Source organism: Callorhinus ursinus, unplaced genomic scaffold (assembly GCF_003265705.2).
Source record: "Callorhinus ursinus isolate GAN/ISIS: 27379988/994484 unplaced genomic scaffold, GSC_fseal_2.0 scaffold1, whole genome shotgun sequence".
Taxonomy (NCBI): domain Eukaryota; kingdom Metazoa; phylum Chordata; class Mammalia; order Carnivora; family Otariidae; genus Callorhinus; species Callorhinus ursinus.
In genome coordinates, this window is record NW_027397063.1 from 115,503,114 (window position 1) to 115,520,207 (window position 17,094).

General features: G+C 33.6%; 1 protein-coding gene across 2 annotated transcripts in view; it reads left to right on the top strand.

The window, feature by feature from the left end:
* STAG1 (STAG1 cohesin complex component) overlaps positions 1-17,094 on the top strand; it is a 428,102-nt gene that overhangs the window by 344,296 nt on the left and 66,712 nt on the right. For both annotated transcript variants that reach the window (XM_025881833.2, XM_073899645.1), the window contains 5 exons: positions 5,160-5,252; positions 5,359-5,448; positions 5,589-5,792; positions 6,956-7,026; positions 8,434-8,521. In XM_025881833.2, the coding sequence (XP_025737618.1) occupies positions 5,160-5,252; positions 5,359-5,448; positions 5,589-5,792; positions 6,956-7,026; positions 8,434-8,521 (546 nt within the window). The remainder of the gene's footprint in view (positions 1-5,159; positions 5,253-5,358; positions 5,449-5,588; positions 5,793-6,955; positions 7,027-8,433; positions 8,522-17,094) is intronic.

Here is a 17,094-nt window from a genome sequence, read left to right on the forward strand (position 1 = left end):
AGTAATGACAAATGAATAGCTTTTAGAGTTTCCAAAATAAAAGTTTTAAAAATATGTGTTGTCCAAGCTTTGAGATGAGAGCCTATTCAGGCTAAGCATTTTTTTTTTTTTTAAAGACACATTTATTCAGCGTCATGATCAGACTATTACATTTAGCAATCAACAGCATGGGTGCAAAAAAAAAAAATCTACATTAAAACCCTTTGTTGGAATGCTTTACACTTTCCACTGAACAGAAACTAAAATAACCTGTTATACAATTAGTCACAAATACAGTCCTTGAGTTTTTTGCCCATACACATGAGTATTGTTTAAAACATGTCTTCTTTGTAGCAGCTAGGCCCTGCCACCACCGTGCTTGGCTGAGTTCACAAATCTGTTGTAACCTGTAGCTTCCCTGTCACTTCTCTGGCTCTCCTCTCCTGCTAAGCTTTGTTTCCTGGCAGTAATTAAAACCTTCTACCACTGCCATAGCTACTGCTGCTGCTGGAACTACCATAGCCACCTTGGTTTCGTGGTTTGGCAAAGTATCGGCCTCCACCACCATAGGGGCCAGAGCTTCTGCCTCCAAAATGTCCTCCTTTCATGGGTCCAAAATTTGAGGATTGATTGTTGTAATTGCCAAAATCATTATAGCTTCCGCCACCTCCAAAGTTGCTTGCATCATTACCAAATCCGTTATAGCCATCCCCACTGCCACCATATCCACCACCACCTCGACTGCCACCAAAGCCACCTCGACCACTGAAGTTCCCTCCATGACCAAAGTTGTCATTCCCACCAAAACCACCTCCACGACCACCACCAAAGTTTCCAGAACCACTTCGACCTCTTTGGCTGGATGAAGCACTAGCCATCTCTTGCTTAGATAGGGCTTTCCTTACTTCACAGTTGTGGCCATTCACAGTATGGTATTTTTGAATGACAATCTTGTCTACAGAGTCATGGTCATCAAATGTTAAAAAAGCAAAACCTCTCTTTTTGCCACTGCCTCGGTCAGTCATGATCTCGATCACTTCAATTTTCCCATACTGTTCAAAATAATCTCTTAGGTGATGTTCTTCAGTGTCTTCTTTAATGCCACCAACAAAAATCTTTTTCACAGTTAAGTGGGCACCAGGTCTTTGAGAATCTTCTCTTGAGACAGCCCTCTTTGGTTCCACACTCTTCCATCCACCTTGTGTGGCCTTGCGTTCATGGCTGCATCCACCTCCTCCACAGTGGCATACGTGACAAACCCAAAGCCTCTGGAGCGCTTGGTGTTTGGATCTCTCATTATCACACAGTCCGTAAGCATTCCCCATTGCTCAGAATGGCTCCTCAGACTCTCATCAGTTGTTTCAAAGCTCAAACCTCCGATGAAGAGCTTCCACAGTTGTTCAGGCTTTTGGGAGACTCTGACTTAGACATGACGGCAGTGGGAGGGGAGACTTTAACGATGCTTACTCTGCGGCGTCCACGGGCAGAAAGCCAGGCTAAGCATTTCTTATCCTTTTGACGTAGCTCAGTCATTTTTTGTGCACTTTCTTGCTTTCCCATCAAGTTCACTTTCTACTTTTACTGTTTATATTAACTATTGCTACGTAAAAAATTACTTTAAAACTTAGAAGCTTAAAACAGTAAGCCTTCATTATCTCACAGTTTTTGTGGGTCAGAAACTTGGGAGTGTCTTAGCTGGTTTTTTGGCTTAAGGTTCTCATAGGGTTGCATTTAAGATGTTAACCAGGGCTTTAGCCTCTGAAGATTTGGTTGTTAATTTACGACTTCCATAATGGCTTACTTACATGACTGGCAAGTTAGTGTTGATTATTAATGGGAGGCTTTCGATCCTCACCTTATGGACCTTTCAGTAGGATTGTTTGAATGTTTTCATGACATGGTTGCTGCCCCTTCCCCCCTGCCCCCAGAGTGAAGTATCCAAGAGAGAATAAAGCAGAATGAATGATCCAAAGGAGAGTAAGGTGGACTTCTGTGTCTTTTATGAGCTAGTTCTCAAAGGTCACATAACATCATTTCCTCCACAGTCTCCTATTGGTTAACACATGTCAACCTTAGTCATTGTGGGAAGAGACTATAAGAGCATGATATCAAGAGGCAGAAGTTACTAGAAGGCATTTTGAAGGCTGATTCTTATATTACTCTAGCACAGGAATCTCCAACAAGCCATGGTGCCTTTTAATAGAGTAGTATTTAAAGTTAAAATCTTGTCACTAAGAGTATTGTCATTTGGTTCTTTTTTTCTGATAGACACTTTGAGTATACAGAGCTAAGAAATATATATATTTCTCTGTATGTATCCATATATATTTAAATTACATATTTGTATTGATATTGATGACTTAAATTTAGCATAACAAGGTTTTTGCCTTTTTGGTTTTGTATTTTTTTCCTCTTCTTTTTTTTTTTTTTTTTTTTTTGGATTTTATTTATTTGTCAACAGAGAGTGAGAGAGCACAAGCAGGGGGAGCAGCAGGCAGAGGGAGAAGCAGGCTCCCCGCTGAGCAAGGAGCCTGATGGGGGACTCAATGCTAGGACCCTGGGATCATGACCTGAACCGAAGGCAGCCGCTTAACCAACTGAGCCTCCCAGGCATCCCTTTTTTTCTCATTTTTATTTTTTTGAAATACATAAAACATTTACATAGGTAAAAGGTCAAAACCATGTAAAAATATACATTCAGAGAAGTCTTTCATATATTTATATCTCCCTTTACACCCCATTCCTACTATATAGTCAGAATATCCTTCCAGTGTTTCATTTTACAAATATAGATAAATGCATGCACTCCATCCTCCTCCCTCTCCCTTAAAAGATAGCATATTTTGTAGTGTTCTGCACCTTATATTTTTATTTAACAGTGTATCCTAGATATCACTCTACTATACCTTTATTTGAAGATCTTCATTTTCTTATGGCTGCATAGTATCCATTATGTGGATACACAATTGAGAGTCTTTTGGGTTGTTGCCAGTCTTTTACTATTAGAAATAATGTACTATTAGAAATAATTCACTACACAGTGAATAATTCTGTATCATTTCATACTTGTACTACATGTGTTGGTGGGGTAGATTGCTTAAAAGTAGGATTATTATGTCAGAGGGAAAATGTGTATACAATTTTGTTAGATACTGGCAAATTCCTCCTTCATAGGTAGTATGCCATTTTTGCCATCCCATCAGAGGTTTTGAGGATTGAGTCCATGCATATAGACTGCCTAATACAATGATCACTTAGTCAAAGACAACTGTTTATCTAAAATCAGTATCTTTAGACCTCTCATACATTGCCAAATGAATTTCAAGACTTCTCAATACCCTGAATACATTCCTGGACTTACATTCCACATAATATGTAGTCCCTTACATTACTTTGTGAAGAACTAAACGCAGTACAGTAAATCATTCCAAATGATTATTTTGTATTTTAAGAGGTTGAAAAGCAATAAAGTTCTGGAAGAGGAATTAGATGGGAGACCTTACTACTTCTTTCACATACTCTGAAACATCTACTGTGAGAATGAAGACCATTCTCAGCACTCAGACTATTGACATTCCAGAAAATGTCGACATCACTCTGAAGGGATGCGCTGTTATTGTGAAGGGCCCCAGAGGAACCCTGGGAAGAGACTTCAGTTACAGCAGTGTAGAACTCAGTCTCTTTGGAAAGAAAAAGAAGAGGCGCCAACTTGAGAGAAATAGGAAAGAAATGACTATTGTTTGCACTGTCTGTAGTCACATACAGAACATGATCAAGGACATTAGACTGGGCTTCCATTACAAGATGAGGTCTGTGTATGCTCCCTTCCTCATCAGCATTGTTATTCAAGACAGTGGTTTTCTTATTGAAATCCAAGATTTCTTAGGTGAAAAATACATCCACGGGGATTGGATGAGGCCAGGTGTTGCGTGTTCAGTATCTCAAGCCCAGAAAGATGAGCTAATTCTTGAAGGAAATGACAATGAACTTGTATTGAATTCCGCTACTTTTTGATTCAGCAAACCACGACACTTAAAAACGACTATCAGAAAATTTGGGGTGGTATGTTTCTGAAAAAGAAACAGTTCAGTGAGCTGATGAATAAGATCTAAGTTGTCCAGCTACAGAAACAGCAAGATGCCAGATGATTTTTCAGAGTTATTAGTGATATTTTAAAGATGCAATAAAAGCTGTATTGATTTAAAAAAAAATAGGGTTTACATTTCTAAAGTGGTAATTTATATTGGAATGAAACATTCATACATTTAACATTATGGTGCTAAGTTCCTTCAAGATAATAACAAAATACAAAATATCTTGGGGAAATGATTATCTTAACTTGCATTTTAACATTTTATTTTTGGAACCACTTATGGTTTAACTAGTTGAATATGGGACAAGGTGATGGGCATTATCAGCTTCAGTTGGTTCAGTGATGACGGGCTATACCTCTATGTCTGGATTATTGCCTAACAGACTTAGGAACTTAGAAGGACAACTAAATATAAATGAGTCCAGAGACATTGTTAGTATATGCTTTAAAAAATAAGTGAAAATTTGGGGTGCCTGAGTGGCTTAGATGGTTAAACATCTGCCTCTGGCTCAGGTAGTGATCCCAGGGTCCTGGGATCGAGCCCTGCATTGGGCTCCCTGCTCAGCGGGGAGCCTGCTTCTCCCTCTCCCTCTACTGCTCCCCCTTCTTGTGTGCTCTCTCTCTCTCTGTCAAATAAATAAATAAAATCTTTTTAAAAAAATCAGTGAAAATTTATTTAGCTGCTGACAGTAAAAAAAAACATTACTTTCTAAAGTATTTTTAGAAAAGGGTGTTTACCATAGGGGAGATTACTGTTAACATATTGAGGTTAAAACTGGAAAAATTATTTCACTTGCCATATTTTTATATTCATAACTGGTTTTATAGAAATGTTTTTGTTTACTAAACAAGTAGTAATTTCTCTAAACTTTAGTGATTCGTAAGTAGCTATTTAATAAAGTAATATTGCCTGTTAACTAGAAATAAGCATAAAACTAGAGATACTTGTTTTAGTAATTAGTTTGTTAACCTCCTCTGAAAATTCTCGAGTACATTATCTCCAATGCTTCATTGTTCTGTGTAACATTCTAGATTTATAAATTATTATGTGACATTATATTATTTGCCCATTTCAATTTATTTCTAGGTGCTAACGGCCAAAGAAAGAAAAACTCAAATTGATGATAGAAACAAATTGACTGAGCATTTTATTATCACACTTCCTATGTTGCTATCAAAGGTATAATTTCATTTACATTTCTGTGGTAATGTGCCACTGAGTTTGCTTATTACATTGAACTATTAAAGTAGTTACTTCTTTTTTCTTTGCTTCTCCTTCTTTCTAGTATTCTGCAGATGCAGAGAAGGTAGCAAACTTGCTACAAATCCCACAGTATTTTGATCTAGAAATTTATAGCACAGGTAGAATGGAAAAGGTAAGACACTATGAAATCAAAATTCTGTTATAGTCAGCTTAAATAACTGGATTATTTCATTTTCATGTAATCTATAGGCTTACTATTTGACAGATGCTTATTTTTATTAATCTAATAGTTTCTCTTTTTTTCCTCCTCAGCATCTGGATGCTTTATTAAAACAGATTAAGTTTGTTGTGGAGAAACATGTAGAATCAGATGTTCTAGAAGCCTGCAGTAAAACCTATAGCATCTTATGCAGTGAAGAGTATACCATCCAAAACAGAGTTGACATAGCTCGAAGTCAGCTGATTGATGAGTTTGTAGATCGATTCAATCATTCTGTGGAAGATCTACTGCAAGAGGTCTGTTTTAAAGTAAACACGTGTATGTGATAATTTTGGCTAATATTCAAAGTTGAATGTACAAATTGTTTCCATTTTAAAATAAAACTTAGTGGAATTCTCTTTTTCAGATCTTAGCAGCATTATTGCAAGTGTTCGTCCTGTAATTAACCTTGGTTATACTTTATTTTAAAAACCTATTTTGGAGTGCCTGGGTGACTCAGTCAGTTAGGCATCTGCCTCTTGATTTCAGCTGAGGTCATGATCTCAGGATTGTGAGATCCAGCCCCACATCTGGCTCCATACTGGGCATGGAGCCTGCTTTAAGATTCTCTCCCTCACTCTTCCCTATCCCCCCCCTTAAAAAAAAAAAAAAACTTGTTTCATAAAAGCTAATTTTTTTTTTTTGGTTTAAGAAAAACCTTTTAAGGTCTGGCTTTTCTTAATTCATTTTTTCACTTTCTTTTCCTGGAGCCTAATTTACAAAATATTTTAATATTACTGAACTATTATGATGTGCTAATGAATAGAACATAAAAATTAAGTGTGCTTGTAAGGGACAGCCACTTGCCAGTGGTATGCCCAGGATAATGGCAAACATCTCCAACTGGTTATTTTTATAGTTATTTTTATGATTCCCGCCTCTTGCCTTCTCCCTCCAATCAGTGTTACCAATTTGGAACCCCCACTGTTTTCTGTGCTCTGATGGCCAGGCTGATAGGATTTTCTTTTTAGTCCATATAACCAATTTTTTCCTACTTCTAACTTTTAATTTTAACTTTTAATTTTTTTCAACCATTTTTGATTTTTCATTGTGATTTTGAGCTACAGAAGTAACTGACAATCAATAAAATCTTTGAAATAATCATTAAAGTCTTTAAAGTACATACCTTTTCAGTCAGTTTCAGTGAACTTATCCTAAAGTATTAATCAGAAAAGTATACCCTGTTAATGTTTACAGCATTGTTTAAAATGCAAAAATGGTTCTCTCTGAGTGTAACAATTACGGGTATTTTTTATTTTTTGGTTTTTTGCTTATTTGTACTTTCTTATTTACCAGCAGTGAATATATACTCTTTATATAATAAAAACGAATGCTTTTAGGCAGTAAGTATTAATAGACTTTCGTGTGAATTTCAGGATAAGTAAAGTTATGGTAATGAAATAATGTCTTTTATTTATAGGGAGAAGAAGCTGATGATGATGATATTTACAATGTTCTTTCCACATTAAAGCGGTTAACCTCTTTTCATAAGTATGTCATTTTATTTAGATTTGGTTAATAACATTATATTAGCCAACATAAAATAGGCTGTTTTTGTAATATTTAACATCCTTGTAACAATGGAAAATTTTAAACAAATATCAAGATGTGATTCTTTTCTTTATTAATCAGATTTTCTTCAGATAAATTATGGGTTTTTATTATCATTTGATTACTTAAGGAGTTAGATTTATCATTCAGTGTAACAAATATACTGCACACTGTACAAGTTTGTTAATCAGTATCATTGCTGGGCTTACTCTGTAAGCTAGAGTTTTAGAGGTATAATTTTCATCTGATAGCTTTTAGAAATCTTACTAAATAAAGATTTGGGGGGATGCCATGAAAGTTATTTCTGTGAGCTTTTTTTCCTGAATTGTTCTTGTTTGTCTATTATTGTGCTCTTACTGTGTAGACAGAATAGCTGGACTTGAATAAGGAAAAAAGGCTCAGATTAATGAATTAAGTGTTACTTTTAAATTGTAATTGATAAGTCCCTTGTTAATGGGTATGTTTATCTTCTCCATAAAGAAAGGAAAATGGAGATCTTTGTTGTTAAAAGAATGTTTAAGTGTAGCCCTTACATTAATGAATACTTCAGAATTCAAAAACAGTGTCTAAAATCTAAGACATTTCTTTATACACAAGGACACTGTTTAGAATTCTGCGGAGAAATAAACTCTTAGTTTTGAAAATAGTTTGACATTTGGAAATAAAAGTTGACAACTGGTGTCAAAACTCCTTATTTTAAAAAACACTTTGATGTTTCAAAATAAAAGTTAATGGGCATTGATCTATTTTAGTAGTAGATTCATGAGAAAATAAAATGTCTGCATTATTTCAATTAAGAAGCCTGTAGCTACACTAAAGTTTTTGAGCTTTGACATATTTCTTTTCCCCTGCTTTTGTCTTTCTTGTGAATGCAGATCTCTTTCAAAAATACACATGTATTTATATTTTGAAATTGTGAATTTTTACATTTTTTACATTTTTAAAATGTATTTTAAAATATACTAGGAAGAATGAAATGGAATACAGGCTTAGGTTGACTGTGTAGTAGTAATCTTCATTTAAAAGAATGAATTTTTATTGTTAATTGGTTTCTTTTTATTAATTTCTAATATCAACTTATGTATTCTCTGTCTCCGCTCCCTGTTTCACTTTCCTTGTCTCTTTCCCTTTTCCCCTTTTTCTTTCTTATTTTTTCTTTCCTTCTTTCCTTCCTTCCATCCTCTTTCCTTGTTTTTCTTTCTAAGTTTGAGTACTTGAACATTTACCAATCTTTTTCGATTTTCTAAGAAATTGAAGTTATTTTATACTTCTACCCACTGAAACTGAGCTCAAATTTAAATTTTCTTCTACTCTAGAATAAAGTTAATGCATTTTTGTTTATTTTAGTGCTCATGATCTCACCAAATGGGATCTATTTGGTAATTGCTACAGATTATTGAAGACTGGAATTGAACATGGAGCGATGCCAGAACAGGTAGGAGTTTATTGATATTCCTTCTTTGCCATTTTAGAAAGCTAAGCTTCTCTGAAATCACACAAGATTATCAAAAACCTTATGTAGAAAGTAGTTGATAATTCTTAAATGCAGCTGCTTCCTTTGATAATTAATTGCCCTAGTGATTAAATATTACTAATAGTTGTTAGTGATTGAATGTTACCAGTAGGTGTATAATATCTTCAGGTTTGAGCAGAAAAAAAGTAGAGAATCTTTGCTATGTTGTATTTCAAACATTTAATACTAAAGTAAACATTGTTACTCTTTTAGGAAAAATACCATTAATTACTATAGTAGCAATTTCAGAACTTGATGAATTCAGTTTGATGTAAATTCCTAATTATGGCTGTATTCCAGGCACTGTTCTAGATATTGATAATAATAAGCCTTAGGTATGGCTTACTTTCTGTAGTGGAACCATAATTAAGTAAACTTGAGACCTTTAGCAGACTTTAGACCTTTTTGCATTCATATATAAGTTGGAATGGAAAGAGCAGGATTTCACCAAATTTCTCTAGTCTGGAAGAGATTTAAAATAGTTGATTTAATTCTATGTAAGAATTAAGTTGTTAATCAGTTGTTACTTAATTATAATTATTACAGTTATTAATGGTTACATTTATTACAGTTAATTTTAATTGACACATACAATTATGTTACTTAGCAATAACAATCTTTTGTAAGAATTAAAGTTATTTTATATACTGCATATACTCATTCATTAGACCAAGATACCAACCCATAGTTAGGTACAGGTGGTGTTTAGAGGTGGTCTCATCTAATCCCATTTGGTAATATGGACACTTTATTATACTAAATGATACGTTACTATACTAAAGCAGTAAGAATTTCAACAGATATAACAATTATGATATATTAAAAGTTAATCACAGAAGCAGTGCTTTATCATTGCTATGATTAATTCTTTTAAGTTGTTTTAATTCATGGTTTTGATCCCCACTTAATGTAACAGCCACTCTTAATAACAAATGTCCTTGATTATGACTATAGGTGTTTATTATATTTTGTGGAAAGAAGCTAAATATTTAACTTTGTTGTTTTACTTCATTTTTTGCTGACTCTTCAACTTCCATCCTCTGTTCATCTCAAACTTTTCAGTAGCCTAAACACTATTCACTAATAGTCCCAAGCTGTTCTTCAAAGTTGAAAGGGAATGATAAAGATATTTCTTGTTTTGGTTTCCTCATTTTCCTCAAGAAAATAATGAGGATTTGGGGCACCTGGGTGGCTCAGTCATTAAGCATCTGCCTTCGCTCAGGTCATGATCCCAGGGTCCTGGGATCAAGCCCCACTTTGGGCTCCCTGCTCGGCGGGAAGCCTGCTTCTCCCTCTCCCGCTCCTCCTGCTTGTGTTCCCTCTCTCGCTGTGTCTCTCTCTGTCAAATAAATAAAATCCTTAAAAAAAAAAAGAAAAGAAAAGAATGAGGATTGCACATCTCTGTTTCATCTGGGGATTATAACTATGTCAAAATTTCATTTTTAATTCACTACACCATCATTTATTGTCATAGAACTTGTGACTCTTTGGTTATGTTGGTTTTCTGTTACTTATTTTCACTGCATATGTATTATTTCCCCCATTTTATTTTAGTTTCTTTGAGTAAGAGAACAGATACATGTGACATTTGCTTAAACTTTGTTAATCTTAGACACATACTCTTTTTTTTTTTTTAACACTACTATACCTAACATACAGTATTAGTTTCAGGTTTACAATATAGTGATTCAACAGTTCTATACATTACTCAGTGCTCATCATAAGTATACTCTTAATCTCCTTCACCTATTTCACCCATTTCCGCACTCACCATCAGTTTGTTCTCTATAGTTAGAGTCTGTTTTTTGGTTTGTCTCTTTTTTTCTTTGTTCATTTGTTTTGTTTCTTAAATTCCACATCATACGGTATTTGTCTTTTTCTGACTTATTTCTCTTAGCATTCTATTCGGTAGTTCCATCCATGTTGTTGCAAATAGCAAGATTTCATTCTTCTTTATGGTGAAGTAATATTTCATTGTGTATATATACATACATATATATCACCTCTTCTTTATCCATTCATCTTATCAACGGACACAGGCTGCTTCCATAATTTGGTCATTGTAAATAATGCATTAAACATAGGGGTGCAAATATCCTTTTGAATTAGTATTTTTTTATTCTTTGGGTGAATACCCAGTAGGAGAATTACTGAATCATTTGTAATTTTTGAGGAACCTCGAAAGTGTGTTCCACAGTGTCTACACTACTTTGTATTCCCACCAACAGTGTACAAGGGGTTCTTTTTCTCCACATCCTTACCAATGCTTGTTGTTTCTTGCGTTTTTGGATGGATTTAGCTAATCTGACAAGTGTGAGGTGATATTTTAATGTAGTATTGATTTGCATTTCCCTGATAATAAGTAATAATGAGCATCTTTTCATGTGTCTTTTTGGCCATCTATGTTTTCTTTGGAGAAATGTCTGTTCCTATCTTCTGCCCAGTTTTTAATTATATTACTTGTTTTTTAGGTGTTGAGTTGTATCAGTTCTTTATATATTTTGAATACTAACCTTTATCAGATATGTCATTTGCAAATATATTCTCCCATTCAGTGGATTGCCTTTTAGTTTTGTTGATTATTTCCTTCGCTGTGCAGAAGGTTTTTATTTTGATGTAGTCCCAAGTGTTAATTTTTGCTTTTGTTTCCCTTACCTCAGGAGACCTATCTAGAAAAATGTTGCTATGGCTGGTGTCAGAGAAATTATTGCCTATGCTCTTTTCTACAGATTTTATGGTTTCCAGTCTCATATTTAGGTCTTTAATCCATTTGAGTTTATTTTTGTGTGTGGTGTAAGAAAGTGGTCCAGTTTCATTCTTTGCATGTTGCTGTCCAGTTTTCCCAACAGCATTAGTTGAAAAGACTGTCTTTTTCCCATTATATATTTTTTGCTTCTTTATTGAAGATTAATTGACCATACAATTTTGGCTTTATTTTTGGGTTTTCTATTCTGTTCCATTGATCTACATATCTGTTTTTGTGCCAGTATCATACTGTTTTGATTACTGCAGCTTTGTAGTATATCTTGAAATCTGGGATTGTGACACCTCCAGTTTTGTTCTTTTTTTTCCAAGACTGCTTTGGCTTTTCGAAGTCTTTTGTGGTTTCACACAGATCTTAGGATTGTTCGTTCCAGTTCTGTGAAAAATGCTCTTGGTATTTTGATAGGGATTGCATTAATTCTGTAGCTTGCTTTGGGTAGTATGGACATTTTAACAATATTTGTTCTTCTAATCCATGAATATCTTACTATTTGTGTCATTAGACACATTCTTAAAACTGCAATCATGTGTATGAAGTTTTTGTGCATCACTACTAGATTATGCTCTTGTTTGTTTTAGCAGTTAGAAACTATTTTGCATTAAGCAGCTCCTAGAAACATGTCTTTAGATATACCCAGTATTAAAAATCCAAAAAGTATACAGGATTTGACCAATTCTTCATAGGACCATGCAAGCTTACCTTTTAGATTCCCCATTCTATACTTTAAATTAGAATTCAAAGAAAATACCCTTTTAGAGTAGGTATATTAAAATGTATTGTCTAGCTATCTAATTTTATTGTCCATATGCTTGACTCTTTGTTTTCCATGGTAACCATTAACTGGAAGTTTCTTTGTCCCACCCTTCAGAGTTAACTGACTTCTTTTTTTTTCTTTCCTCTTCCACTGATCTATTTTTTCTCATGCCAGTACTGTTTTAACTATTACAGCTTTAGAATATGACTGAAGTTTATAAGAATATACCTATTTTTATAATAATTTTTTAAAGTCATATTATAGAAAAGTTAGAGTAGAAAAAATAACTCTTACCCCTTTACCTGATTCACCTACTGTCACGGTAATTTTCCACAGCTGCATACTTGTATGCTTTCTCTCTATATATATGTTTTTATTTTTATATAAATATGCATATATAAAACATATTAATAATATTCTTCATAGCATTTTTTTCCCAGCCCAGGAGTCAAGGAATAATACATTGCATTTAGTTGTTAGGTCTTTTTTTTTTTTTTGATCTCTTTTAATCTGGAATTCTTTCTTGTCCTTTTCTTTGATGACGTTGACATTTTGAAGAGTACAGGCCAGTTATTTTATAGAATGTACTCAACTTAGTTTTGTCTAATCTGCATGTTTAGTTTCATCCATATGAATTCTTGGTAGGAATGCTACAATAAATGACATTTGTCTTCAGTGCATCACATCAGGAAACACATGATATCAGTTTGTTTGCTATTGGTGATACTAACTTTGATCACTTTAGGAAGGTGGAGTCTGCCAAGTCTGTCCTGTGTAGTTTCCGTTTTCATTTTTAATGTGGAAAGATTCCTTAAGACTGTGTAAATATTCCTGTTTCTTATCAAACTTTGATATAATGTTAGCATCTGTTTGATTCTTGCCTGAGTCATTTTTTTCTGTCATGGTCACAAAATGGTAAATTAAATGATGATTTTTTTAACTGTCATTTATTTATGTCATTTATTTGTTGGCCCTCTCCTGTATAATGCCCATCTCCATTCATTCATTCATTTTTTTAAGATTCATATGAACTCATGGATTGCTACTTTATTCCTATTCTGTCCAGCTGGTTAAAATTTAGTCCTTTTGTTATTTATTTTGGTGCTCACATTGTTGCAGAATTAGCCAGAGGGAAATTCTTTCAAACCTCCTCCTGTGTGCTTTTTGATATTTTTTGAGCATTTCCATTCTTTCTGGAATAAGAATATGGCATCTGGTGTCTGTTTGTGCCCTCCCATATGCTAATGAATTTTTAACCTGAAAAGTATTAAAAGTTACTACAGTTCCGTAACACAGTGATTATTAGCTGGTAAACAACGCACATTTCAGAATTTATTAATAGTATTTCTTCATACAATTTTCTGTAAAATAAAGACAACAAATATTTAAATTCTCCTTTTTTTGTTTTATGATTTTGTGCCTATTTCCTGTTTGTATATTTGTAAGTTTTATACTTTGTTTTATGTAACATCTAAGAAAAATAAATATTAAACTGCTTTATTATATAGTTTCCAGAATTGTCTGAATTGATTCTAAAAATTGAAAATCAATAAAGAACATTTGTAAGTTGTTTTGGTGAAATTTGCTATATAACAAAACAGTCTGAATAAACCCATAAGGAGGGAATCGTAACCATATGTCACTAACTTTGGGCCTCTCGAGGCATCAGTAATAAAAAACTTCTGTTTTGTACTTACTATGTTCCAGGTAATATTTTAAGTCTTTATGTGTGTTTATTTGTTTAAGCCTTAGGACAACCCTATGAAATATATATATCATTATTCTTTTTTTATTGGTGATGAGACTGAAACAGATATTAAATAACTTGCCTAATGTCACATAGCTATTGCATACCCACTCAAACCAAGCTTTTAAATTTTGTTCATTGTCTCTTCATATTTTTTGTACCGGTTTGCTACCACTCTTTATGATATCCCACCCCTTCTGATGTTTGCCCCGTGTCAAACTCTTTTTTTTATATTATTTTTCCTAAACATCTTTTGTATTTTTTCAGTGACAGTTGTGGGGAGAGATTAAATACTGGTACTTAATCTGTCATCATGAACTGGAAATCAACACGTTTCTTTAAACTGAACATAATACAGGAGTTGAGTTTAACTTCAGTCGCATTATTGTTCTTGGATAGATTATGACTTCTTGTGTAAATAATGCAGTCATACTTTCTTTAGAACTATGTTGATGCTTTCCTTAGAAGACTACATACTTATTTCCTTGACTGAGCTTAGAAATTATTTCAGTTACCCACTTCTGACTCTTCTTGGGCATGCCATATCAAAATCGAGACACACACATCCAGACAACCACCTACCTATTCTATTTATTATTGACCAAAAATGTGTCTTGAGTGTCAGATCCTCAGAACATAAGGGTATATTAGAAGCAGTACTTCATCTCAAGAGATTTTTATCTTTTTTTTTTAATTCTACCTCCTCAGTGTCTCTTTTGCCATCATTCTTTTTAGCCCTACTATCATTTCCTTAGTTTAATCTTAATCATTTCCTTAATTTAATCTTCATATTTTCTCTTGTGAATCACAGTAGTATTTACCTCTTTTGTCTTAGTAACCTTAGTTTCAGCCTCTTTCTAATCTAAGTTCTGTTCCAGTAATTTTCAACTGTGTGTATGTATCTGAAAATCTTATGGAGTTGTTGGTTTTTGTTTTTAAATACTGACATACTCTCAGATACCATTGTAAGAATAAATTGGTGTAATCACTTCAGAAGTTTGTCAGTCTATCAAAATTAAAAGTAGACATATCCTTAACTGACGTTTATAATTTAGGAATTTAGACTACAGATATATACTTGGACATGTGTAAAAAGATGTAGGTACAAAGATGTTCAATGTAGCACTATTTATAAAAACTTAAAACTAAAAGTAATCTAAGTGTCAATCAGAGGACCGTTAGCTTTGGTAGGATAGTTTTGATTCTATGCAATGCTATATAACTATAAAATTAAAAATAAGGTTAATATTATTGATGTTAAATATTCTGTGTGAGAAGAAATTTAATGAAAAAGGCAAGGAGCAGAATGGTATATAAATTCAAAGGGGTGATAAAATCTCCATATATGGACATTTACTAGTTGACAGATAATTTCTGGAATGATACATGAGGAACTGTTCAACAATGACTTTTCTCAGCAGAAAATGAGATCTATAGTGGTCACGAAGCTTAGTTTGAATAGAACACCATTATGCCATTGGATATTTTACTATGTACATCTCTTGCTTTTTAAATTTAAAAATCACTTGTTTAGTAACTGGAAATTGAGATTTTAAGAACATGTACCATTTACAGTAGCACCAAAAAATATTAAATACTTAGGGTAAATCTAACAAAATATGTGCAAGATCTGCATGCCGAAAACTACAAAACTCTAATGAAAGAAATTGAAGATCTTAATAAATGAGGATATATCATGTTCATGAATTAGAAGACTCAATATTGTTAAGATGCCAGTTTTCCCCAAACTGATCTTAGATTAACACAGTTCCATTTAAAATCTCTTCAGGGTTTCTTGTAGAAACTGACAGCTTGATTCATAAAAATTATATGGAAGGGCAAAAGAAATAAAATAACCAAAAGAATTTTGAAAAAGAACAACAAAGTTAAAATGTTTACACTACCTCATTTCAGGACTAAACAGTAACTTTGTTAGTGTGGTACTGAAGAAAGGATAGACATAAAGGTCAAAGGAGCAGTATAGAGAATCCAGAAAGAAATACACTCACATATGTGGTCAGTTGATTTTTGACAAAGGTGCTAGGGCAGTTCTTTGGGAAAAGATAATCTTTTTAACAAATGGTGCTGAAATAGTGGAATATATATATGGAAAAAAAATCTCAATTAACACTTCACACCATATACAAAATTAACTCAAAGTAGGCCATTTAGACTATAAACCTAAGTGCAAAACCTGCAAGTATAAAACATTTAAAAAAGAACATGGGAGTTAAAATCTTTGTGACCTTTAAGTTAGTCAAAGATTTCTTAAATACATCAGAAGCATGATCCATAATTGAAAAAATTCAAAAGTACACATTCAGCAAAATTAAGCACTTCTGGTCTTGAAAGACAGTATTAAGAGAATCGAAAAGACAAATACAAGACTAGGAAATAATTAAAAATCACATACCTGATAACAGACTTGTATTCAAAAAGATGAAGGTCTTTCAAAATTCAGTACTAAGAAAAGCAACTGATACTTCACCAAAGAAGATAGATGACAAACACATGAAAAGCAACTTATTACTAGTCATTAGAGAAATGCATATTAAAAGCATAATGAGATAATATTACAAATCATTTCAAGAGCAGTGGAACTCATATGGCTGGTGGGAATGCAAAATGGCACATTCATTTCAGAAAGCAGTTTGGCAGTTTCTTACATAGATACTTCTCTGACCCAGCAGTCCCTCTCCTGAGTAATATCCAGGAGAAATGAAAACTTTGGTTCACATAAAAACCTGTACTAGAGTGGTGTCTAGGTGGCTCAGTCGGTTAAGCTTCCAACTCTTGATCAACTCCAGTCATGATCTCCAGTTCTTGAGATCAAGCCCTGCGCTTAGCTCTGTGCTCAGCCGGGAGCCTGCTTAAGATTCTCTGCCTACCTGTTCCTCTGCCCCTCACCCTGTTCGTGCTCTATGTCTCTCTAAAATAAATAAAATTTAAAAAAAACCCTATACCAGAATGTGTATAGCAACTGTATTCAAAATTGCCCCAAACTGCAAACAACTCAAATGTTCAACTGATAAAGGTACAAAAACAAATTGTATTATCATCCATACAGTAGAATAATTCTCAACAATTAAATGGAAGGTGCTACTGCTACATGCAACAACATGGATGTTTCTCAGTAACATTATACAGAGTAACAGAAATCAAGATACGCAAAACTACATGCTGTACAATTTTATTATACATTCTGGAAAACGCAAAACTTTAGGGTCAGA